The sequence below is a fragment of the Pseudopipra pipra genome, chromosome 5 (genome assembly GCF_036250125.1).
Source record: "Pseudopipra pipra isolate bDixPip1 chromosome 5, bDixPip1.hap1, whole genome shotgun sequence".
Taxonomy (NCBI): Eukaryota; Metazoa; Chordata; class Aves; order Passeriformes; family Pipridae; genus Pseudopipra; species Pseudopipra pipra.
In genome coordinates, this window is record NC_087553.1 from 27,495,212 (window position 1) to 27,521,316 (window position 26,105).

The 26,105-nt window shown below is 43.4% G+C and overlaps 2 protein-coding genes across 8 annotated transcripts in view; one reads left to right on the forward strand and one right to left on the reverse strand.

Annotated features, from left to right (window-relative positions):
- Positions 1-26,105, reverse strand: part of WDR91 (WD repeat domain 91) — a 104,084-nt gene that overhangs the window by 9,501 nt on the left and 68,478 nt on the right. Inside the window, exons 1-7 of one of the 2 annotated variants that reach the window (XM_064655287.1) lie at positions 9,051-9,203; positions 7,144-7,323; positions 5,912-6,119; positions 4,966-5,048; positions 2,677-2,801; positions 615-792; positions 179-337 (exon numbers count right to left, since the gene is read on the reverse strand). In XM_064655287.1, coding sequence (XP_064511357.1) covers positions 179-337; positions 615-792; positions 2,677-2,801; positions 4,966-5,048; positions 5,912-6,119; positions 7,144-7,323; positions 9,051-9,173 — 1,056 coding nt within the window. In that variant the 5' untranslated portion in view covers positions 9,174-9,203. Of the gene's footprint in view, positions 1-178; positions 338-614; positions 793-2,676; positions 2,802-4,965; positions 5,058-5,911; positions 6,120-7,143; positions 7,324-9,050; positions 9,204-26,105 lie in introns of those variants that run through there. The other variant, XM_064655285.1, reaches the window with a different exon arrangement.
- On the forward strand, positions 9,546-24,914 carry STRA8 (stimulated by retinoic acid 8). 6 transcript variants are annotated; one of them, XR_010430697.1, is made up of 10 exons: positions 9,546-9,600; positions 10,149-10,346; positions 12,047-12,122; positions 13,546-13,630; positions 14,022-14,174; positions 17,244-17,526; positions 18,766-18,842; positions 20,498-20,609; positions 23,616-23,783; positions 24,104-24,914. XR_010430697.1 is itself a non-coding variant. In XM_064655263.1 (9 exons), the coding sequence occupies exons 2-9, from the start codon at positions 10,239-10,241 to the stop codon at positions 22,534-22,536; spliced, it is 927 nt and encodes a 308-aa protein (XP_064511333.1). In that variant the 5' UTR covers positions 9,546-9,600; positions 10,149-10,238; the 3' UTR covers positions 22,537-24,914. The 6 variants fall into 6 exon arrangements, 5 of the variants coding, with proteins under 5 accessions (XP_064511333.1, XP_064511332.1, XP_064511330.1 ...); XM_064655263.1 differs by having other exon boundaries at positions 22,504-24,914; XM_064655262.1 differs by having other exon boundaries at positions 23,616-24,914.

Sequence of the window (26,105 nt, forward strand, 5' to 3'; positions counted from 1 at the left end):
AAAGACAACTCTTCTTCCATTTGAAATGGGACTCGATTAACTACAGATATTAACCTTTGATACAGTTAGTTCCGATAGCAGTTCAGAAGCTTAAGGGAAACACTTGCACTTGCTTTACCACTTAGTTTTACAGAAATACCAGCCTTCTGCTTCCCAGCCTTGCAGTGTTGACCAGTACCTGGAAAGTTCCTTTCGACAGCAGCTCCTTCCTTTCCTTCCCATGCTCTTGCAAGCGCTTCTGCCGCTGCTGCAGGGAACTTGATTCGCCTGAGACTAAACCACTGAAGTGACTCTTCCCATCCTTAGAGCTCACTGTTCCTTCTTTTCCTTTGGCACTCTGGAAGGCAGAGAAACAACTAAGCAACGTTATGCTTGTGCTATGCTGCAGAACAAAGAGCAAAAGAGGCAGCAAAGAAATCAAGCACCTGCAAAGGCTCCACAAGCCCACAAAAAACAGTAGCTGTTCTTGTGCTGCATTCAGGCCCAGCATATATTGCAAGGCAGGAAAGGACATTTCATTTTTTCAGGTGGAAGCAAAAACTTGGAGCAGTGCCATGCAGCAAGTTAACTCCTTGGATACTGAGCAACTTTCAGTGAACACAGCTGAAAATTACCTGGTGATTTGTTGGTTCTTTCTTCCCTAGCAGCATACTGCCAGTCTGCGTTGGAGAAGCCCCACTTGGATGGGCTGGTCTAGAAGGCCCCTTTTTACTTTGGGAGAGAAAAGTAGACAAAAAGCCTCCCCGGGACTGAAGAGAATGTGCTGTACTCCTCTGATTGCAGGTCATATCACTAATGAAAAAAAAAGAAAAAAAAAGAAAAATAGAATATGAAAGTGTAGCCAGGCAACCTGATCAAAGACCACCCAGCGAGTGAAGCTGTTTGAACCACTTGAAGACAGATGTTCATTTCCAAGCCAGAGGACCACTATGCATTAAAAAACTGTTTGAAAACATCCTGTTAGTACCTGGAGCAGATCATTATAATTCCCGTAACCAAAAGCTTACTTCTTAGAGATGCCACTGAGATAGTGGGATCAACTGTTGTTGAATCCCCGGTAGAGCCACCTAAAACTCCATCCACACCATCTGGTTAGTTTAGAAATACCCTAAGGGAAAGGCAGGGGAATCCAGATTTCTGAAGAACCTGTTCAGCTGGGATTCCCAATTCAATGTTTCTACTTTGAGAAACATTCAGTATCCAGTGTTTCACTAAACACCCTTAGACAGGTGTTCAGCAAGTGGTGTTCAACAATTTTACAGCAGGCCTTCAATATCTCAGTATCTGGACCCAAAGCAAGCAAGAGTTTGTAATCATTTCTATAATTACAAACACCTCCCTTCTCAGCCCACAATGCCAAGAGCAGCAGCTGCTTCCCAGACCATAACTATCTGATCTCACTCTGCTACAGCTTCCTCTGAGAGCAGTGTGGCAGCAAGGGGAAGGGGAATACAATAATCTTCACTGTGTCTATCCACTCTTCAAGGAAGGAACTGTTCTACCAAAAGCTGGGCTTTGGGTTGAGCAGAGACACGAAAATAAGCAACCAGAACTGGCTCCCAGACAGCTGCACACACAAGAAATACTGCTTCTTAGGCAAGTTTTTCTAATACAAATGAACAAAAATTAATACGGGAATAAATAATCCCATCCCTCATGTCACACTCCCCCACATGCGCAGATAGCATTGGGGCTTTCCACACAGTTAAAAAAACATATCACAAACTAAACTCTGTAGCCTGTCCTCTGTAAGGAGTGCAGAGCAATTATCAAGATAGTTCAATAGACACTTAAGTCTATTTAATCAGACTGCTTTTAGACTAAAACACTTTGTGTGTGGTATCTGCTACAACTGTTGACAGTTGCCACTGCCAACAGGATAATTTGATCAATCCTCTTCCCGTCTGAATACAAGTGAAAGAAGCACATGAGAAAGTCAAAGCCCCAGTGTTATTAATAACCTGTAGCTGAGCTACATATTCTTTCAGATCCTTTTAAAGCAAGAAAAAAACCCCTCAGTAACACAGTGACTCCAAACGCACAGATTTGCCTTGCCTGAGAATATACTGGGGGCAAAACAGAGTTTAAATAAAAACTAAACAAGATGTATCATTGTATATGTTGCCTAGTTTCCACAGATAGGTATACAGCAGACGCAGCCACAGAACACACTTTTAACTGCAGCAAGTTTATGGGGAATTCTGCACATAACTGAGCCTCATAGAACAAAAACTCCTTCTCCCTTGACTTTGCAAAAGGAAGAAAACATCTCTCTGTAACAAGAATCCCTACAAAACAACACAGAGCACTCACCTATTGCATTGCAGGCACTAAAGTAAATTGGAATCAAGAGACAATCCACTTCATTTGAGCAATACTACAAGGTACTGCACTGCTACCATTGCCCTGGCTGCCCAGAACACCTTACTGCAATGCTGAGAGCAGAATCACTTCCATGTGTGCTTGGGCTCTCACTGGTTTGCAAGAACCTCCCAAATGGTGGGAGAGATGTCCATCATGAATTCCCCTATTAAATCCACTTAGGTTACCAGATTTTCTGCCTTGATGTATTCTTGATTCCCGGGGCAGGGAACAAGGAAATGACCCTCCTGGATCCTCCCTGACATAACGAAGGCAGCAGAGCCTGTCCCCAGCTCTTCCCCTGTAGGCACTCACAGCTCAGAATCTCCTAGTCGATCCATGTTGGCCACATATGCAGGCAGCTTGTGGTGCACAACTGCTTGTTCCACTTCCAGTTCTTCTTTCTTCATGCGGGAGGATTCAGCCTGCAGAGCAAACAGCTAGAACAAGAAAGAAGAGCCAACTAAACAGAAGGTCACTGAGATTCACCTTCTTCCTACCCACTGAGGTTGTTTACTCCTTTTATTTCAACAGCCTTGGAAGGGTGGAAGGGTGGGGAAGGAAGAAAATTGCTCTGACCGGCTGAGCACTACATTAGTCTGAGTAGTCAAAACAATCAGTACTTTACACATGTGAAACCAGAGCCTACTTAAAACCCTTCACTCCTCTCCCTGGGCTGTTGCTCTGGGAACATTAATGGTGCTGGGAAACGAAGAGCCAGGCAGGGCAGAGCTGACTAGTCACTCTCCATGCAGGCAGTTTAAGGCCAGGGCAATGCATGTGACAGGCAGTAATGATGTACGGGCACGGAGCCTAGAAGGTAATCTTTGTCCCACACCAAGGGTTTGGAGAACTGGTGAACTAGCAGGGCTCACCAAGGTCAACACCACCAGGTCACCCTGAAATCCAGCTCCATATCCTGTGCATCTCCTTTTCAAGCATGACAGTGAAATTTATCTCCATGTTATGGAGAAAGAAACATTTTTGGGTTTCCCCTTTAGCAGAGAGGAACCTCAGGATGCAGCTTTCTGGGACAGACATGGTTTATGCCTGTAACTCATTCACATGAAGAGTTCCTCAGGCTCTTGTGTTTCTGTACATTTGTTTTTCAGATATAATTCTTCTTTTTCCTTTTATCATAGTATTTAAGGAACAAAACTACAAGAAGAAAAATGAGCTTGTTATTCATGTATTTGCATTGTTTCAACAGTGTAATACAGAATTTAAACCTGTCTTCTGTAGGTAGTTGCTTCCTTTTCTGACCTGAGCAGTTCTCCAAAAAGGAAAGCCTTGTTTTAACTCTGCCTATTTGTCAGAAAACCCTTATCCAGACTGTAAATTATATCAATCAACATGCCAAACACAAACCATAGCTTTAATTTCACTAAGAGTACAGAATGCAAAATTGGAGGAAATAGAAGAGCTGTTTCAAAACGTACCTTATGCTGCCATCCCTATTCACTGAGCATCTTTGCAGAACCCTTCCGTCTGACTGATCCACTAACTCTGTACAGTACACAGTGACAAACCTCGCTTTTCTTTCACAAAAAAAAAGCCTCCTTTTTGAAATCAATTATTCTACTTTACTTCAACATTTTTAGGACAGTGTCGAACAGCTACTAAAACAGCTGAAACAGGAAGCACAACATACAACAGTGTTTTGTAACATGGGAGGTAAAGCACAAAACTTACTTTACTCAAGTATTCATACAGAAAGAGCTTTAACTTTGGTATGTTTGAGGAAGTGAAACTGAAGTTCTGCTTACATGAATAAGGCTTCCTACTTGTATGTGATCATCCACATATGATCTGTAGTTTAGAAAGTTCTTAAACTGCAGATTTCATGAATCTCTCTAACAGGAAGTTTACTGGGGAATGACTGACCCATGTTACATAGTCTTACACCCTCTCTTCTAAGTATCTGCTGATACTGCCTAAAATAAGACACGGGGATGAGCAACATTTTCTCTGAACTGATCGACCCTTCTCATGGTTTCCTGTAAGGTTTAGAGTTGGGAAACAGACATTCACAACATTTCCATTGGTTGATCTAAATTGCTTTAAGTGTACATCAAATATGGTGAAGTGGCCACTTTAGAATTAACAGTTTCTGTCTCTTTGCCACAATTTACTGCCCATTTCTATTGCTTCTATTGCTCTATCAGCTAAAATCTGGAAGTGACTAAATACTATTCACAAGTGTCCATGCAAAATCAGCGATATATCCCTTCCAACACATTCTGTATTTCTACAATATGCACCCTTAACCTGCCACTAGTTTCACGTTGTCTTTGACTTTGCAGCATAGCAGAAAAGCAGTTAGAATAGTATCCAGCCACCTATCAGACAGCACAGGGACGGGGACTGTCACGTCCATCAGAGGGACAGGAATACCCTAAACAGACAATTCACAGTATGATCACAACCCTAAGTTTGCTGGAGACAATTGAAATATAAATCAAAATATAACAAAGGACTTAACAATCTGCCTTAGAATAACTGCACTGAACTGAACAGTTAGTATGTCCTTGAATGGGTGGAACCAATTTTACAAAACTCACAGCATCCCACAGTCAGCAGCTAAAGAGTGACCTCAGTTCTGACCTTATGCCGCAACGATTCATTTTCTTCTTGTATGAGACTGCTCCTGAGACATTCAGCTTCAAAGTTCAGTATGACTGGAACTGGTAAGGAATGTTAAAGAAAATCAAGGCACGAACTTGCGAGCACCTGGTTTAATTCTAAAAGCCAGCACTCCATACCAGCCATTTGCCTGTAAAAACAAAGCTGCCCAGTCCATACAACTAGCAGTAAGTATGCACACGACCAGAAGATTAGCAACAGCTTAGTTACTGAGTCAACTTTGTACTTTGCTGTTGCACAAACTATTTCACATGGACTTTGTAAGGATTTTTAGATTATTCCTTTTTACAGTCAGAGCAGGAAGACAAGACAGATTATGTTACTGCTTTACTGTACACTGAAGAAACAGTTCCTGATGAGCTGTATTCCAGCCGCAGTGTAAGCCTGCCCATCAGCAAACACATAAGGCCAGAATTCTGTAGTGTGAGGCAAAAACTTCTGCCAACAATTAACTGCCCTATTGTAGTGAGCTGTCACTAGACGATGTTGTGAACATAATGTACCCAGAGAAGAGTCTAACAGAAGATGCCAGAATAGTTATGGACTATGACCCACGGGTGCATGCCTGTTTTGTACTATGTCAAGCAAAGAGTAAAAGCATTTCAGAACAAGGTGTGCACAAGATTTCTAGTCACTAGGACAGGGCTGCATAAGCAACAATCACAGTTGTTTGTGCCCAGGGAATGTAACATATCATCAGATAATTGAGCAATAACTATTCCAACATCCTCTGGTAAACACCAGCTTCCTGTTAAGTCTTGGCTGTTTTAAACAATCACCTGAAAGCAGCAGGTTCTGTAATACTATACTGGTATACAGGTTCTGTAATACTACATTCTCGGCATCACTGTTAACAGTATAACACCATGGGAAGGGAGATTTAACTATTAGTTGCAAAAAAGGATATGCATGCACTGAAATAAGACACTCAGGAAGTTGTGCAGAGACACGATAAATGTATCTGCCCACTGGCGGGAGAAATAGGTAGCGAAGGTGGGGTTGGAGTCTGGGGCAGGGAGGAAGGGCAGGACAAACCACTCCTTCCACTCCACCTGGTTCTGGAGCTCGGAGGCCTGCTTGAGGAAAAACTCCTGCGCCTTGTCATTGCGGCCGTTCTGAAACACAGCAAGAAGAAAAGGGCTCACACTTCTATTAATGCTGTCAGATTAGGTCTAGGAATACTTGCTCTCTGTTATGTTCTGTTATGAACACAATAACAACTACTTTCACCACCTGACACAGCAAGTGGCTAGAGTTAAGAGATTCATAAGGGAACAAAAGAATCTCAAATACGCTGCGAGAAGCTCACAAATACACTTAAACCAACCTTCTTTCTAGTCACCACAATCTTGTTCAAAGGCTGAGACAAATCAAACTAAACACACTGATCTCCAGTTAAACCACTGCAGATCGTGCACTGACATAAGACATGAGCGTTCATACTCAGGACCAAAGTCTACATCAAATTACTCAAGCCTACAGCAGATGTAACCTGAAAAGGTTTCCGTCTGATACATTATTCAGACAGGGCTGTCACACCTCAGGGTAAGCACATGGCAAAATAAAATACAAAAAAATGCACTTCTGGAAACGTGCATTAGATTTTGATTCCTCCACCAACACCAATCAAGATTTTCAGTCAGGGACTGGAATCAAAGAGGAAGAATCAAGGGGAAAATATATTCCATTGACTTTCCCAGGGTTTCAGTAAGTTAATCTCTGTTCCATTTTAAGCTCATTATTTTCTGTTCTATTGAAAGCAAGCAAAAAGATATTAATTTTCTCTCCCACATTTCCTTGTACCAATTTGAACCTTGTGATCTCTGCCAGTATCCAAGTTATCAACAGAGGCTAAGCAAGACTGAGCTAGCATCCTTCTGAGGGGAACTTGCCTTCATGTCAGACTGTGAACATCTTGCTCTCAGCTAACTGTGTTTCCCCCTCGCCCGAGTTTCCCTGTCCTTCACACAAGCTTGTCATGTGAGACTGCATCAACCTCGTTACTACACTACTGACCACAACACATGAATTGCTTGCTCCTTACTCACCAGGCCTGTCAGAGGCTCACAAGAGCAGTTTACTCTCTGGTTTCAGAGACCAGGATCTTGATAAAAGAGAAGCCTAAAGATCAAACACTACCTGAATAGCATGGACAAGGTAGTATCGGAATAAGCTGGTTTTGAGCTTGTTCACCGTTGGCCGGTACACGTCTTCCAAACGGCTGAAAAGGCGTCGGTCCAGATAACTCCAGTAATCCCGCAGGGCAGCCAGATCGTAGCTCTGAACGAACTGCTGCAGCTGGTCCACTATCTTATCCACCTAAAGAGGGCAAAACGGAGAAGACTGAAGTCACTGAGGGCTCTTGCGGCACAAGAGACTTTCTGTAACTCAGTGCTGAGAAGTTTTAACTGCATAAATGGTACAATCCAACACTTATGCATTAGCCATTTTCCTAATCCTGGAAACACTGCATTTTGTATTAGCATTCTTCCGCTCTGCAGCACTTTCCAAATAAAAGAAAAAGAAACATGATAGAACATAGACAAACAGATTTTCACAGAAATATCACATTTTGTTAAGCCCAGTTGAGAGGGTTCTTTGCAAGTAAGCAAAACTTTCCACTGCTTTGCAAAGTCACTTGATAATGAAAAAGTAATGTGATCAAATGTTGAAAACTCAAGTGCAGTATACAAAAAAATAGCATTATTTTTAGACTGAAAGGAAAAACACCCCTACATTTAGCCAGTAGAAAGAGGAAGTCAGTTCTGTTGTATTGCAATCTTTGAAGTACCTTTATCTTTAATAATTTCATCTACTAACAAGGTAGGCGTAAAATTTTGCAACAGGATTTTTTTATTATGATGTCCTTCTGAAAATAATTTCTGCAATATGAATAAGGAAGAATGGTGGTGTGGGAAGAGATTTTTTGTTCAGTGACTTCTGATGGCCAAGAGAGGCAACAGGAAAAAAAAAAACCAACCCTGTACCCTGTATAAAATTAAACTGAATTTGTTTAATATGTGGTTTGCTCTCCCCTCATCAGTTAATGTTTCAGGATGTCATTCAGCTTCTATCTCTGCGGCTTCCTACAGATAAATGAAACTGAAGTTTGTGACCCCAGCAGTTCCTTCTTGGACAATAATTCCAGTTAAGTCAACTGTCTGACAATCTCTAAACATAAGCAAAGTGCTAGTGTTTTAAAAATAAAAGCAACATGCTTTATGAATAATAAAAGTAGTGGCTGGATTGGTGGTTAAAGAAAAACCTGACTGTTCAAAGCACTACATTCAGTGCTAAGAACTGCTGTTACACGAACATGCAGCTCGCATAATAGACTGAAACTGTATTTTTGACACTGGCAAATTCTGTGCCAACTTCCACACGTTTGTCAAGGTAGCTGGTACTTGAGACACACAAACTAAGAAGCAGAGCTGTAATGCCGCTGGACAAGAATCTCATGACCAAGAAAAGATCCAGGCAAAGAGATGTCTTCCTGCCGCTGCCCTCGCGGTACGCGGGTCTCCTCTGTTCCTCTCGACTCGAAGCCGAAAATCCCCCGGTGGGTTGCCAGTCGGACAGACGGCAGTTCTGGGCGGGCCAGGCTGACCACCGGCGGGGGCGGCTGGCCGGGAACTGTGCTCCCTGACTGGGAAGCCAAGCGAGGGGATGAAAACCACTGTCCAGCGCTAACGCCGCTCCGGAGCCACGCAGGAGGGGAGCCTTCCCCCTGCTGAAGTGCCCCGCCGGTCCCCAGCGCGCACACAGGCGGCGGCCGGGCGGGCCGGGCGGCTCCGAGGACGGGGGTCCCTCTGCGCGGCCGGCCCGGCCCCGCCACCCAGTCCAGTCCAGCCCGGCGGGGCGGGGCCGGCCGCTACGGCGGGAGGTGCGGGGGCTCCGAGAGCCGCCCCGCCGCCGTCAGGCCCGCTGCCCTCGCCCAGCCCCGGGGAGCGCGGAGAGGCGCCCGCGGCCTGCCCGGGGACCGCGTCCTCCCCGGGGGCACCCGCGCCCAGCGCCCCGCCGGGAACGGGGACACGGCCGCCGCTCACCCGGAAGCCTTTCTCCCGATCCGCCTTGATCTCAGCGTCCAGCTGCTTCAGGGTGGCGGTAAAGCCGCGGAAGAGCAGATAGTCCCGCACCAGCTCATCCGTGCGCTCCGCCGCCGCCGCCATAGGGACCCCGCGGCGCCGCCGGCTCCGCCCGTGGGCGGGGTGGGGCGGGGCGGGCAGGGCCCGGCCCTGCGCGGTGAGGACTACAGCTCCCAGCATGCCTTGCCCGCCCTCCTTTTCCCGCCTGTTCCCTGCCCCTCTTCCCTCCCCGCCGGGGCTCAGAGCCCGCGTTTTTTCCGCCTTCTGATTGGCCGCCGTCCGGCGCGGCTGCGTCGCGATTGGCCGTTGGCCACGTGTGGCTCATGTTGCCTGGCGCTCGCGGCAGAGGCGCGGCGGCCGAGGGCGGCTCCGGGCGGGGCGGCACCGAGGGACACACCCGTCCCTGCAGAGTCCGGCGGCGCCTCAGGGGCTTCCCCCGGCCGGCCTGTCCCCTCCCGGCTGCGGAAGGAACAGCAGGGGCGGGCCTTCTTACCCCCAGGCTGTACTTGCGGTCGGTAGCGGGGCAGCGGGCGTTGGCCTTCCAGTGGCAGGCCGGGAAGGGCTTTCCATACGGGCGCCTCAGGCTCTGTCAGGCCGGCGGGGCAGCTGCAGCAGGCCTGGCTGCGCCTGGATCTGGCCCTGTTGTGCAAGTGTATGTCTGATATCGTTGCCTGCACAAATGTCACAGTTAATTGGGGAAAAAAATCCAATGTTGTAAAGAAGTCTGTCAGTAACATCTGTGGAAGGAGAGGAGTCAGTGTGAAGCCAAGCCCTGGATATTTGATGGAAACGGGGAGGTGTGCAGGAGGTGGGAGGCTAGCTTAAGCTGTGTTGCAGTTTACTGTTAGTGTTTTAGTAAGTACTTAACAGGCAGGGATCTGTCAGGCAAAGAGAACATTTCGAACTCCATGATTTTCTACACAAAGATGAGCTGGAATGCCCTTGTCAATCAGCCACATATTTTTGTTTGTTTGTTTTGGTCTGACCACTATGCAGGCTGTAAGATTTCTTTTTCTTCACTTAGATATTTATTCAGTATAAATAAATGTTGCATTGCAGCTTTCGGCAGAGACAGCTGGAGACTGTAGGAAGATACATGCCAGAGTGAGTCTCAATCCCCTGACACACCTGTAAGAGGTAGAACACTGTATGGCAAAGCAGCACTTGCCACAGGCACACCACCGGGTTCCTCTGGCAAGACTCTTCAGCAGCTTGCGGGGAAGAGTTTTATCCCGGTCAGACAACTGTGCCTCAAAGGTGCGGAGCAGTGACTACTTCCCTATCCATCACTATAATACATAAGCATGTTCAAACTTAACCAGGTTTAGGTTAGATTTATGAGGATGACCACTGTATCTTAATGGGTACTGGTGTGTGTGTAACTTCACTATATGCACCTTTCCTGGATCTCTTTAAAGCTGCCAACTCAGCATAAGCAAGTTGTTCAGTTTGTAGTTTCTGGGTCATGGGTTTATCATGTGCCTTGTCTGCACTATTCTTACAGGCTTTTTTGCTGCATTTTTCTAGCTTTGCGTTTTCTTTTATAGTGTTTTGGAAACAAACCAAGGGATCTCATGATGGAGTTATCCTGATTTCACAGCATTTTGCTCTGAAATCAGAATAGTGAGTTTAGGGACAGAAGAAGTTAGAGGGGAGGGAGAAATTAATTCAGCCTTATGAGGCTCTGTCTTCAAGACACTCTGGAAAAATAAGATCAGGAAAAAAACAACCACCAGTACTGTTTCTTTGTCTCTTCTAAACAAAGAAACTATTTAATCAAAATTGTTTATAAAGATGAAATTTACTCAAAATACTACTGAACAGATTGATATTGCTATGCTGGAGGCAGAGAAATAAACATCAGGAGTCTTTTCTCAACCCTGCCACCAATTCATTTGGTTACATTGTTGTTTGGTTACATTTTCCAGTTTGAAAAATGGAGAGGACAATGATTGTTTAGGACAGGAATTGTCCTTGTACAGGGCTATGAACATGCCAAATACTTCTATATGAGGCTTGTGCCTGCTCAGGCCCTTAGCTCTCACGTAGGTTGAGGTAAGAGTTTGGTTTCCCATGTTCTGAGCAAGATGCAAGTTAAGCTGAAGTCATCATGATCTCAGAAAGCCAAAACTAAACTACTACTTCCTTTGCCTAGTCTAAGGAGACTATGTTCACATGCCAGTTCTTAAAATTGCTTTTTCATAGTATCATGTGCCGCTTGTGCGACATCAGGGGGTCAAGGAAGTTTAATATCTTGAAAAAGCCTAAATACAGAAGGTCACTTGTATCCTTAGTGTTTAGTGTCTTGCTAAAATATCTGTTGTGAAAGCTCTGCAAGGTAGACATCCCATGTAAGGTGATCATGGATGGTCTCACCACACACATAAACCTTCAAATATTTTGGAGATGTGTATGTTTAAATGCACTGGTCATATGTTTTCAGTTATGTCTGGTATAAATGATGGAGTGATGTGCAGCACTGAATTTATTCCAGTTTACATCAGCTGAGAGTAGAGCATGGCAAAGGCTTCTCCTAGCAAAATTCTCACAGGAAATCATTACTAAAATCTTATGCCTTAAGTTGGTAGGCATCCAACAAGGATTCACAGCATGGTATTTCTGGACATGCTCCAAGAAGAGAATGATCCAAAAAAGACCATTTGCTGATGAAAAAAGATCAGAGTTAAGTAGCAAATGTCTTTGAGACTGGGTGTGATGTGTATGTATTGCATAATATATACAAATATTTATATTCTATGTTGAAGTTTACTGTGTTATTATTTTCCCTTTTCATATGTATAAGGGTAGCTGGTGAAACAACATCATTTTTTTCACAGAGACATGGAAATTACTGAAGGTCAAAATGAAGGAAAAATGAAGAAAAAAATCAAGGCATTTTCAAACATGAATCTGGTTAGAGCAGAGAATAATCAGTTCTGTTTTCTTCTTATGTTTAGTATCAGGTTTTGCGTAAGGCTAAGACATCTATCCAGAAGTTGGAGCAAACCTTGTGTTCTTTGCTGAAGATGAAAGGTAACTATGCAAGTATTTGCTTGGACAAAGTGCCTGCACTTGGTTTTTACATATTTGTTAAACAGAGACAGATAGGTGCACAGCTGAGCATCACAGCCAACTGTGGCTTTAGTTGTAGCAATAAGCAAGGGATAGCGAAAAGTCTATCAACCCACTAAGCACTGCATCTCGGAAATCCCCCTCTAACTCAGTGTTTCCTACTCCCTCCCCAGCCTAGGTGCAGAAAGGAAACAAGTATTTCCTGCTATCCCATGGCAGCAGGCCTGAGTGCCCTTGGCACAGTGCTGCCGATTTGCCCCCAGCAGGTGTGGCCTGGTGTGGGTCCCCATGCTGGATCCTTAGGCTCTCACTAAGGAGCCTCACTCACTGTGGGAGCATGTGTGCTCCTCCTGGCCGCAGCACTGTGGTGCAGTGCCAGTCACAGCCGTCAGGAGCGCCCAGCGGTGTGAGAGCTTGAACTGCAGGCTCCGGTGTGAGGTAGGATTTCCTAGTGTAGGAAATGGAAGCCTCTGATTAAGAGTTCACTCTGATAAAAATGGCTAAGAGAGATGGTACAGTTTTGTTTTCTTTCCGCTTGATCGGTCATCTTCATGCCCTCCTCTGTCACAGCCTGTGACACGAGGGTCAGCATGTGCTGTCAGCAGCTGAGGCAGCTCCTGCTGTGGGGCTTCACACTCTCAACAATGAGCCTTCTGTTTACTGATGCTGGCCACTGCCTCCACTGGCAGCAAGTAGGACTAAGGGCGTATAGGGTGGAGGCTTTGGACATATTTTTTTGTCCCTTCAAGTGTCCAAATTCTTGTCAGCTAGAAGAAAAAAATTGCTGTTTATGCAACTTGCACCTCCAATAATTTACATCAGTTAGAAGTCTTACAATGAACAGTCTTATCTGAAACCACATCTTTGGATGACCCGTAAAAGTCAGTAATAGGTAGAAAGAATATTTTGACAGAGCAAAACTGAAGGGATCACAAGCGGTGAGGCTGGCCAAGCGGAGCTTGGAGGCAAGCTTCCCCTTGTATTGACTTGCATATATGTAAAATTCATACTGCTTGTGGTAATCACAGCTGGGATGTCAGGGTTTTTTACATGCAATTCGTTCATTATATGGTAATCACAAAATACTATATTGACTAGTGCATGCCTGAACTTTGATTTGCTTGTTATTTTCACCGTCAGTTCTGTCAGATCAGTGTTAGGAACAAGGCATTGATTCTAAGTTCCTCAGTGTTCATAATCTCCCAATGATGCTAGTCACATTGTAGGAGAGGCAGAGATTTCTTCTTTCACATTATTTTCCCTCATGAAAAGCTCTGGCTCATGAAGAACCAGTTATTGAAAATACTCTGTTTGGTTGGGGCTGAGGGTGAGTGAGAAGCCAAAAGTGCCACTGATGTAACAGTAACCTTTCTGCTGACAACAGAGAGCTACAGTCTGGAGGATGGGAACCCATCCAGCTTGGAGGAAGTCAGGGAGGAATATGTCAAGAGGCAATTCAGCAATCACAGGTAAGGGCTTATACCAGTCAAGAAAAGATGATAATACTTTGCACTTGCTTCCATCCCAGCATCTCTGAACCTCTTTGTCATTGTTACTGTATTTCCAAGCAGAGGTCTTTCATCATGAGAAAAGGACGAAGATATTTCCCCTGGACCCCTGTAATCCCATGTAGTACACAAACATTCTAAGGACGTTGTTGGTCTCATTTCCAGTCAGTGCTTTTACTTTCTTTCCCTTCTATATAGCTGATCTCCACCAAGGACTTCTCATTCTCCTGCAAAGCAAAAGAAGGAGGGAAAAGCTGGCTTGGGAAGAATGGCCCTGGACTCTGGAGTGACCATGACAGGGGTCCAGTTAAGAAATTGTTCATGTAGCTTTTTTCTTTTGTGTTCCTTCCAGCATTACATCAGCCTCAGAAGACGTGAGTGAAAGTGACTCTGCCATCTGGTATTTGATTCAAGAATGTGAAAAACAAACACTGGAAGAAGATGGGAAGCCAGAACTGATCCAGTTTTCAGACACTTCTTCCCCAGATCTAGTGGAATTTGAACGGTAAGTGCACCCCATGTTGCCTTCAGTTTTTCAACTTGTTTGCATTGACACTGTGCATTGAGTCGCTGCTGTTCATACAGCCCTGCTGGAGCCTGAATCTGCCTTGCAGAAGACTTGTGCCAGCAACTTTGGCCCTGCTGGTGATGGAGCTGATCACTTCCCAAGTCCTTTACCTGTGACTTGCATGTGAATGAACTCTCAGCATCATAGCAGTCCCCAGCTTTCAGGCCCTGGTAAATCCCTGAGGATTTTTCACCCCTTCTCAAGAAAAAGAAGAAAATTTCTTTCAACTGTTTCAGTCCCTGTGTGGCCACGCTTTACCACTGTCCATATGACTTTCAGAGTACAATGGAACATACTTGCTAATAGTAGTGCTTTAACAGGCAAGCTCAGGTGAAATAGGAGGTTATTAATCCAGGATGATTTATGCAGGTGTGTGTCCCTGATTGTTTGTGGTATCAGTACCCCCATAAAGTTGTATCCCTGCAATGGGGCTAGATTTTAGGAATGTAGGAATTGCTGCACCAGATGAAATTGTTAAGAGTCTAGCTGTATGTGTTCTAGGGAGGTACAGGAACCAGAGGCAGAACATACTTTCCCCTACAGTGATGCTCATCCTGCCTCTAATAGCATTGTTATGAGAAGCTTGAACACTGTTGCCCCTTCCCAAAATAGACCCTTAGCTGTTTGCAGCTTGGAATACTTTTTTAGTGGGATCAGAGCAGGCTAAGGCTGCATTCAACTAAGGAAGATCTTGTTGCTCTCAGCCTGCAGGCTTCAGAATAGTGGTGGTCTGGAAGATACCAGAAACCATTCCTCAGAATGTCTGCAACACCGGGCAGGAGGGGAACCTAAACTCTTGCATGTGTGTTACACTTATAACTAGTGGGTGTGAGTCCATAACCTCCTCTAGGATCAGCTCCCTAAGTGCCTGATGCAGGACCTAAAAATCAAAGACCACTGTTCTCCTGCCAGTGGTCCATTATTTTAGCCAGAGATTGTAATGGTTTTTTTCAAAGTTATTAATATCTTAAAACTGAGTATGTTATACACCACATTCTTCCCCTTCCCCTAGTCAGACAGCACTAGGAGGTTTTATCTTGCTTTTCCAACAGGATGATTATTTGATTGTAAAGATATGAGAAATAGATGAATGTGTAATCTATCCTGTACCATCAAGCAGTCAAGTTCACCCTAACCATTCCAGAGTTAAGAACATGCAGTGCAGAAGAATCCACATCTGGCATCCTCTTCCGCAGCATCGCCACCACAAACAAACACTTCCACAGTTCCTTTTCTTTTGGTTCAAACTGCTGCTTATTTCTAAAATTCCCTTGGATCACCGTGTTTTTCATCAAATGGAGCCTGCAGCTGTGCCAGCAGATGGCACCAGCCTCCCACTAAGGCTCCTTCTTTTTGCTCCTGTGAGAATCGGAGGTGCCTGTAGTAAGATATCGTTTACAAGACCTTAAAATGTGCTGAATCAAGATTTTCAGGGTTAGAAAGCTCTGCTTCCTCAAAGACTGCATGACAGAGCTGTAAACACCTGACTTTCCCATTCTTCACTGACAAGGTAGACTAGGGCCTGTACTGTGTGAACTCTGGCTCTTACCATGTAGTCTTATGGCATGTTGCATTTGGTTCATAGCTAATTCTTGTCAAAAAATGATCTTTTATAACAGGCATAAAACGACAGGGACTCTTCAGCAAAGAAAATAGCAGTCTTTTGGTGATTGTTTAATCACATTATTTGGGCAGCATCAGAAATGCTTTGAGCTTCAACAGGCTGAGTTTTCTCCCCATGTCCACCAGCAGGAGCTACATTGGTAGGACTGCGCAGTACTCTGTCCGGTGCAAAATGTGTCCGGTGCAAAACTCTTTCCAGTTGGGAAGGAAATAGTTGAGTTCTGCTTCAAGCTTAATTTCTCTAGCAGAGCAGTCTAATGGTGATTCATATTCTTCTGCCTGAGAAACTCCAGATCCTTTGTTTGGAGCTGGATATCCAGAAACCTTAGTGAGTGAAATACCTTACATGAGAACGCTTATTCCCCTTCCAGTATTTTGTCTCCAACAATGGTGAACAATACTCCAGAGTATGGAAACGAGTTTAAACATGCTTATGTGTGTGTACAAAATTATCTTGTCAATATTGGATTGCTGGAACAAATATTAAAAAATAGTACAGAAAAGACTAAACTCTTTTGAGTTACTTTGTCATGCAATACTGTTCAGTTAATCAGGAAATGTGCTCATTTGTGAATCATTTTGAGCCCAAACGTAGTAAAAATGCCTGCTGTTTATAGAACTCTTGTTTATACTCCTTTGATTTTGTTATTTTCATTTGAGAAGCTCTAAGCATTTAATTAATGTAAAATAACCTTCAGTGTTGCTTTCTGAAGTAGACATTATTATCCTTGGTTCACTGTGCCACACAGTGCTAACAGTACAAGCAGGCTTGTTCTGAGATTTAGTGACTGGGTTGAAATTATGACACTTACGTTCCACTACCAGTTTCACTACAGACTGCTTAGAATTCAGTCTTAGGGATGCATTTCCTCAGATGTAAAATGCAGGAAATTTAGCTCCCATGCTTAAGTCAGAGCATCCAGACCTGGGGTAGTCTCCTTCTGTCTGCATGTACAAGTACCTAACACCTCAGACAGGGCTTTAAAGTGTAGCGCAACGCCAGTAAATGTCTAAAAAGTGACTTGCAGTGCAAAAGGCTCAGAATACAAAGGCAAGTAGCTGAAAATTGATTAAACTCCAGAATGAGGTCTGTCTGTGCAACAAGTACAACCTGCAGTGCCTGGGGCTTTTGTTGTGAGGCAGTCCTGCTGAAGCTGTGGCTGGAGCCTGTTTTTTGCAGATGAAATCTTGGCAGAACAGAGTTGCTAAAATCTTCAAACAGTGTTGGGCAATCTTCAATAATTGTATGAAGTCTTAGAGGGGGGAGTCAGTGAAGCAGTTACGAATCAGAGCTACTCCTACTACCCGCTCTCCTGCTGATTTTCAGTAGATGGCTGCCTCATAGCCTGCTCTTAAGAGATGCTCCCTTTCCTTTCATTCCAGATACCTGTATTTTTATAAGCATACAATGGACCTGCTGATAGAGCATGGAATTGTTTGCACTGGAGAAGTGCCTCTTCCTGAGGTCTCCACAGCTATTTCCCATTTCTGGCAAGAGCTTTCTGAAGAAAGCAGGGACAGCATCTTGCAGTACTGTAGTCAGAGAGACTTCCTCGTGGATTCCAAGGCTTCTGGCCAAGAGCCTGCATGCACTGAAGGGAGCGTGAGGGACAGCGGAGGTAACAGTGAGGAAGCCAGTGGTTCCTCAGTCTCCACACCAGAGGAAGTAAGTGCTCAGTAACATACATAGTCTGCCTCTGAAACTCCAAGCCTTCAGATAATAATTGGCTCTGCAGCTTTTAATTGAAAACATACAGTAGTTGTGACTAAGCTTTCTCAAGACCACCTGAATGCGTAAGTGGAGACAATAAGCAGTCTTTGAGTAAATGTCTGCACCAACTTTTCTCTTGATAAGATACATAGCAAGCTATAGGAGTGCAGTGGTAGTAATCCTGTGCTGAGTAACAGTTAAATGTACTCATAATTTGCTCCAGGGGCAGGGAGCAAGAACAAGAGTTCCTGTACTCTGCAAACTCTCTGAGAAGCACAGAAGATCCAAATTCAGAAGGAATACCCAGTTTGCCAAGGCCTGCTCTGTTTTGGGCTGGGTGGGGTTTTTTCATCAAAGCACTTGGTAGCAAAGAGACCAGTTCAAGTGGTACAGGGCCAATGACTGCCTGTACCGTGCACCTCTGCAGAGCCAAGAAGTCAGTGATTGAGTAGACCATGGCATTTGTTAAAAAGAGATTGATGACGTGGATTAAATAACTGCTAATTCTTTAGAAATGGTTCCTGGAGCACTGATTGCTGAAGCAACTAGCTGCTCAAAGAGATATGTGTCATTTTATTAGCTGCAACAGAGGGACAGATGTCTACCTTTAGCATATAAGGAAATTGCATTGATAATTTCTTTTTGAGTCACAGGACACAACTCACATTGCTCGTCGCCTTAGGAAATGTCATGGGGATGTTGCATGTACAGCACTTTCTGGCACAGAAAATGTGTGAACTGCATTATGGCAGAGTGAACTAATGAGCTTATTAGTCTGTCACAGGGAGCATCTAAACTCCTTTGTGAAATAGAATCAGATTTGGAGAGACTGGCTGGTACAGCTGAGATCTCCAGCCATAAGCAGCAGTCCATGGTCAAGCCTCAAAAGCACTGATACAATTCATGGGTTTTACTGATTTTTTTGGGAGATGTAATATTAAGTCTAATTCCAAGAGGTTGAAGCACAGGCTTAAGGGAATGGACCTTCACCTTGTGTTCTTAGTCATGAAATACAGTTATTCCTTATTATTCCTGTCTCCACAAAACCTCTTGGTTTGCTCTAGCTGTAAACATACCTGTTAAATATAAAGAAAGAATATCATGTTTTTAAAGACTTTACTATTAAAAATTATGCCCTAGGTAAAACTTTTAGGTGGCTGGATATGTTGACATCTGAAGTGATTTCTCTGCTAGGTAATGTTTGAAGATGCATTTGATGTTGCTGCTGGTTTCCTTGACAGAAGCAAGACTCAGGGAATGTCTAGCCAGAGGTAAATTACAAAGTTACCCCTTTTGGTAGACACAGTAAGTTAACAGCCCACTGTCAATACTTCACAGCAAGTATTCTGTGGAGTAAGACAATAGCCTACCTCTCTTTTTTGTGCCTAATTTTTAGTAAATGGTTAGAATAGCAGCCTCCAGCAACTGTGCTCACAATAATACTTCCTTTTAAGGTGCAAAAGTGAAATGACTAATGGTCATTTAAAGCAGAATCAGTATGAATCACTTATTAAGAGCAGCCTGTCACTTCAGGATAACTGGGGCCCTTCTGATTTTCTTCACCACTCTGCATAGCTTTCCATTTTTTCAAGTTACAATACTTTGTAATGTTTTCCTTTTCACTCTCTCACCAGATCTGTGAGGACCATGAGGCATTCCCTGCATAGATCAGCTAATCATAAACTGTACTCTTATTTAATGAGACAAAAATGATAATTTTTTAACATTTTCTCCCTTAGCTTTTTCAAGTACCCTAATTCAGTCACAAAGAGGCGATTAGGTTCAAGTGTGGTTGACCTGAACAGTAACACCAAAGAAACACGGGGCCTATTAAATAATATCTCTTTCCTCTTCAGGTCAGATGAGTTACCTTGAAGAGAACATGTCAAATACAAAGCTGGTACTGTCTTTGATTTTTCCCAGTAGACCAAAGAAAAAAAATGGTTGCTTTCTTCAAGAGGAAAATCACTTTATGACTCATCTTTATTCTTGCTACTTAGTCTTTGTTAGGATTGTTTCTCTTTGCAAATAGTGTTTTTAATCTGTGAGGGGTTTAATTCCGTTTTCTACTTATATTTCTACATTTAGAGTGCTCTTTAGTCTGAATCTCTTTCTTTCACCACCGTTCCAGATTGCACTTTCAGAAGAGAATGAATTTAAATAAGGTTGTTTTGGCTGTTGATCAGAATATACATGAATGGATAAAAAAGCTTAACAAACATTTATCTATTAAATAACATTTATTAGGTCACAACTGCCATTTGCATTTAAAATAAGATTAAATATTCCTTAATACTGCAATGTGTTGCCATCATCTTTACAGTCTGTTTTAGGTCCCAAATCATATTAGTATTTCAATAGTCAACATTTATCCTGTTCCTTCCCTTGTAATTCTGGACAGAGGTGTGATGGCAGAACTTTGTAAAATCCCAGGAAGAATATAGAGGTAAGGTACAGAATGAATACCTTAGCTTTTTACCACAGTTACCTGAGTACAAACCTACATGTCATTTCATCACCACAGGTTACTTCATTCACTCAAAAACTTTACAAAAGAAGTTCTGAACAACCCTACAAAATACACTACCCAATAACCATAGTTGCTCTCTGTTTTAATGGATGTATACTTTCCCCCAAAACAATGTTACTAAAGCTGTCACGTATCAGTGGATCTATTTGTTGTGACACTGGTTTCTTGAATTGCTGTTCTCTGTTCTTGCATGTTGTCCTTGCATTTGTTAGATAGTATCTCATGAATGCATCCACCACCACTCCTCTCTGCCTTGCTTGGCTATTGTCTTTAACATCGGAATCATCTTGAAAACAATTTGAATTTTTTTTTTTTAATTTATAAGTAAAATGTGGAGGAGAGAAAGTAAAGAGAAGGGAACAGGAAATTAAATACACTATCTGGTTCTATTTTCAGTTCAGCAATTGCAAGCTGCAATTCTGATAATCCAGAGGATCACCACAGACTCTATCTGCTGGTCACTGACTTCCTAAAACGCCTCTTCTTTGCTAATACACAGTTTTTCCAGGTAAGCCTTGCCAAAGGATTCCTTACAGAAGGAGCAATGTATTTCTGTCAGTATCAGAAAGGGATTTCTATATTCTGTGCTTCTGATCATATTGTCCAGAATGATTACAAATAAGAACTTGGGGTTCATCACTTCAGATGTGTCAGTAGGATTGCCTTTGTAAGAAGCAAAGTGTGAGAGGTTATTATTGCTTTGAGTATTATTCAAAATGGCAAATGACATGAGGAATTTTAAATTTTTATTATTATTATTTTTTGCATGAAAGTTCCTTGTGGAAAAGCTTGAGTGATCTCCTCTGAGCAGGCAAAGCTCACTTTGCAGTTCTCCATTAACCCCCAGCTGCTTCGTTCTGAGCTCAGTATGACCCACCTTCATCTGGGTGCCAGGTTCCCTACCCTGAGACCTCTACTGGCAGGCCTTAGGAGCAGGGTATCTGTGTTCTTGAGAGAGCTGATAAGCAGTTCCTGAGCTGCCTCTTGACTTCAGCCTACTGTTGCAGGTTTGCTGAGCCAACAAGTCCTTGTGTTTGCAGCGTTCTTCCTCCCGTTCTTATCTTCCTGCCAAGGAGGTGGCTCAGAGCTTGCATGTGGGTGAAGAACCAAAAAATATCCCTCAGCCAGAGCATGCTTGTTTTGGTTCAGAGTCAACTGTGCCTCCACAGTAGCCATTGGTTTGCTAGTTTCTATTGCCTAGCTCCCACCCAATCTCTGGTACTTGAACAGATGCTCCTTTGAATGAAAATAGAGGGTTTGTGATGAGGGATAGTTGTAACAGAAAACAAAGCAAAAACTTGTGTTGCACCACTGTCTGAATCTACAGTGACTGCTGAGTGCCATTTGGTTCCTCCATCTCAGGGAGACAGTAGCACTAGACGAGGTACAGAAAATGCCAGCAGGCACAGCAAAGACATTGAACAGAAACTTTAGAGTAGGACTTTTCTACAAAAAAAAGACTGAGGGGTACTGCAAGACCATTTTGTTCCTGCACGGTGTGGATTTGGTACACAGAATGATTATTCATTGTGTCTAACACCAGAAGAACTAGAAAGCACACAATAAAATGAACAAACAACATGTTAAAAACACTTACATTTACAAGTTACCAGATTTAATTCCAGGGGCATCAATCCATGGGCAATTGCTAAATCTGAAGGTCCAAATACAACTTCCAGCTCAGGAGGCCCTCACAGCAGCTTGCTGTAATGTAGGAGCCTATATTGTGAAACAGAGCACATTGTGTGTGCAGTCCTTGCACTTTTTGTCTAAACTTCCGCTCCTGGCCATTGTCAGAGACCAGGCACTGATCTACGCAGCTCTTTGGTCTGTGTATTTCTATGTTCTGCATAAGGGCAGAGCTCTTCTTGTGTTTATGTAAATGACCATGAACTGAGCAGGCCTAGAAAAGAAAGAAAAGCTTTAGGCAAGATATGGTATTTTCCAGTTTTAAATTTCTTTTGTGAGTGTCATGCCTGGCATGGTCTCATTTTGTCCTCCTTGGTGCTGCATCATTGAGCCCAAGTCCATCTCACAGCTCCCAGATGAGGTGGTATGGGAAGAGGTAGTGTCTCTTTCAAGGCACATTTAAAATAAGACTAAGAGAATGGGAGCAATGGGAAGACAGGCAGCAAAAGAACCCAAAGTACTGCAAATTGGCAGTTGACTGTACTCTGTGGGTCCAAAAGGAAATAAAAGGCTGCACACACTTCTTTCATGTTCAACTTTTAGTTGTCTGTGATAAGACAACAAAAAGGGAGTTTGAGTGGAAATCACCAAGGCTAGATAATGTGAAGGTCACAATCTGTTTTGATTTAGACTGCAGTACAGCACATCTAGACAGTGCTGCCAAGAGGCAAAAAAAAAAATGACTGACAAGATATTTTTTGTTTTGAGAGCAGAAATTTGGATCCATCTCAAAGCAAACAGATTGAGACAGTTATGAAAGTGGTTGCAGAGCAGGGATAGAAGATGTTCCAGCTAGCTTGAAACACACCAACTCAGGCAGCAGCAGAGAGATCAGTATAGGCTACTCACCTTGCCCCAGAATTTGGGCCGCTCAGAGCATCAGAGACTCCTGGACTTAACAGGGAAAGGAACCCGTCCTGCTTACCTTATGGGTATGACTGAACCCCTGCAGACCATTCCCCTTCCCTTGAAATGGTACCTGTGCTGGCACTATGCTAGCCCAGGAGTTTGGACAGTCCTGGGATACATTATCTCAAGGTTAAAGTAAAGTCCCGCTACACTGTGCACACACCTTGTAGAAGATACAGGGGTGGGTAGCAGGTACAGTAAGTACTAAAGTAAGGTGTGTGATGTGCATCCGACTGAAATACAAAAGGCAGCCTATGGTCTCCTTTCCTTTCATCTGCAGAGTTGATGAGGTGATGGGTTTTACTGCTGGTCATTCATGCCAGTGCTATGTTATGCCATTTCTAGTAAACTTTACAGGTACGAAGTACTGCTGTTGGATTGTGTATGGTCACTGTTTTGTAGCCACAGAGCTACTGAGCACAGCTCCTCTTGAGCTGCTGCTCTGGCTCTCAAGGCTGCCAAGGGCATGCACCCCACTGGTATAAAAAACTTCAGAAGGACTTGCACAAGATAAGGGAGGCAATAATTTGGACAAGGAAAGGGAGAGCTCTTAAAAGGGTGGTGATGCAAAAATAAGAACAGGAGCGTGCTTCCGTGGTACATGATAGAGAAATATTTCCGAACTTGAGATTAGTTAAGCAATCTTGTAATTTTTCAAGAGCTGTTGTCTTAAGGTCACATCATAAGAGAAGCTTAGCAGCAAAGGCAGTAAAGAATTAATTTAGACTGAGGTCCAAAGGTTTTGCCTAAATGAAAGTCAGTGGGTTTTTTTCTAAATAGTACTGAGCACCTTTGTGTCTTCAAAGGAACACTTTCTTTTAAAATTATGGATTTTAGATGAGTCACTTGACAAGCAAGTGGGATTTAGTGCTCCTTAAGATATACATTTTTAAACAGCACCTATTTTTAAAAGCAGTCTTTCCCTAAAGAGTCCTGCATCAATACAGAAGATGGACTAGAGGGACTGCAAGCATGAACACTTTCATCTTCCAGACTTTGATTTCTCAAGAGCCGCTTATTCTCTGTAAGCTGGTGAAAGAGAAGACCACTTCCTTCTGTTGCTAAAAGTGGAGCAAAGCCTGAAGTAGGTAGAAGTTAAGGCCTCAAGAAGCTCTCATATCTTCAGAGCCTGTTATGTGACACACTTGCTATCACAATCAGTAACAGCTGTCTAAATGACAGAGAGTGGAGCCTGGTGATTTCAGAAGGAAATTGGTTGAAAATCTGAGCCGTTCTTCATCAGGCATCTCAGGCACTTGACAAGTGCTGGTTGCTGATTCAGAGAGGAGGGAGGGCTCACAGTACAGTAGCTGACACATCAGCTCTTAACCAAACCACTGTATATTTGAAACACAATCAACTCCACTGGTTTTTAATCCTGCTTGACTTGGGGGGGGCTTTCAGGAAGAAGATCTTCCATACGATTATGAGACTGTGATGCTGAGGTGCACTGAGACCTTCGATGATGAAGATTTCTAAACAGTACCTCTCTCTGCCAATGTTTTGCCAAGCAGTGCCAGGTACACCAGGCACGTGAAGAGGCTTCACCTCCTTCAGTGAAGCACTTCTCTGAGCAGTGCGTGGAGACACTGTGTTGAAGTGGTTTGTTACCATTGACTTCTCCTTCCCTCATTAGTACTTCTTGATATATCAGTTGAGTAATTTATACTTTTTAAAAGTCTTAAAGGTTTTAGCTATTTATTATATCTTAATAAATGTTTTTATCCATCACTATTTAATGTTAAATCTCGCCTCACAAATAAACTGAGGCATGTACAGTTAAGTGACCTTGCCTAGCATAACCTGTGGAAGAGCAGCAGAGAGGCCACATCAGTGGCAGCCTGCACACTACCATAGGATGCAAGTCTCAAACTGCAACCTGTAAAAATCACCACCCTGACAGTGGTGGTGCTTTTTCTGGTGCTGTTTTTTAGCTTGGGCTGACAAGGAAAGATGGATTTCCTCACAAAGAGTGGGATGAAGCTCTTCTGTCTCTTTATGAGGACAGCAGCAGTGGGCACCCACTCCCAAATCACCCAGAAAAGTGCAGGCACAATAATATACTTTGGATTATTTACTTTTGAAAAGTGTGTAAAGCTGAGTGATCAGCCCTGTGCTCTTCTTCCATATCTAATTCTTTGATGAGTAGTGCTGCTCAAATAGTGTCTTAGAATTAATGTGCTGTGAAAATGAATAAAATCCTTCACATCTCAGAGCTATCATTAAAGGCTATTCTGCAGACTTGAACAAATTGTGTTCTGATAGTGATTATGTTGAAGTCATGCTAACAGCCATCACAAACAGAAAGGATAGAAGTTTTATTTTAAAACCTAAACTAAAGCTGGCACGCCCAGGTATCGATTGGTCTTCAGCAGCCAGGCTTTTAGACTGAACCCAAGAGGGCTGGGCTGTTGCCCAGCATTGCCTTGGTGCATAAAAGATGATACATTCAGGCAAAAACACAGGAGCCTAGTACTGAAGTACAAGGGAAGAATAAGGGCTACAGAGCCCCTTCTATCCCTGCAGTTGAGGCTGTGATAGCACTCCATGGTGGATGTTTGCTAAGCTGCTGTCTTTTAAATTGGGGGTGGAGGGGTCCTGTTTGGGTTTAAGAGCCCTTCGGAGTTCTCCAGGGTGCAGCCTTGCCATTTCGTGGCCTTTCTAGTGTGTTTCATTTGTACATACTATCATTGCTTTGAGGCTATAAAGAGTGATGGCTTCCCCTCCTCTCCCTCTCATTCCAAACTACTAACCACATGCATTCCCTGGGCAGTCTGGGTTTGGGGACATGTGCTGGTTGAAATGCATGTACAGACTTTGCACAGGATCCAAGGTCAAATTATTCTTTCCTCTAGCTAATGCAAGAGACATATATATGTACCTATAGTAATAAGTGTTTACATTAAGTGTTCTGTCTCTTTTCTTATCTTTGTGTAGTTTTGGGGGGACACTTTAGTTTTTCTCAGTATTGAGGTTGCTTTTTCTAAAAGCTTTTCACTGCAGAAATCATACAGACTTTTCTCATAGAATCATAAAGGCTGGAAAAGACCTCCAAGATCATCAAGTTCAGCTTTTGAGTTAACACCACCGTGGCCACTTGATCATATCACAAAATGCCACATCTGCTCATTTTTTAACACTTTTAACACTTACAGGGATAGTGACTCCACCGCTTCCCTGGGGAGCCTGTTCCAATGTTTAATCACTCTTTCAGTCAATAAATTCTTCTTGTATTTGACCTGAACTTCCCCTGGCACAACTTGAGGCCATTTTTCCTTGTACTAGGTGCCTGGGAGAAGAGACCAACCCCCACCTCACCACAACCTTCTTTCAGGTGGTTGTAGAGAGCAATAAGGTCTCCCCTGAGCCTCCTTTTCTCTAGACTAAATAACTCACCTCCATCAGC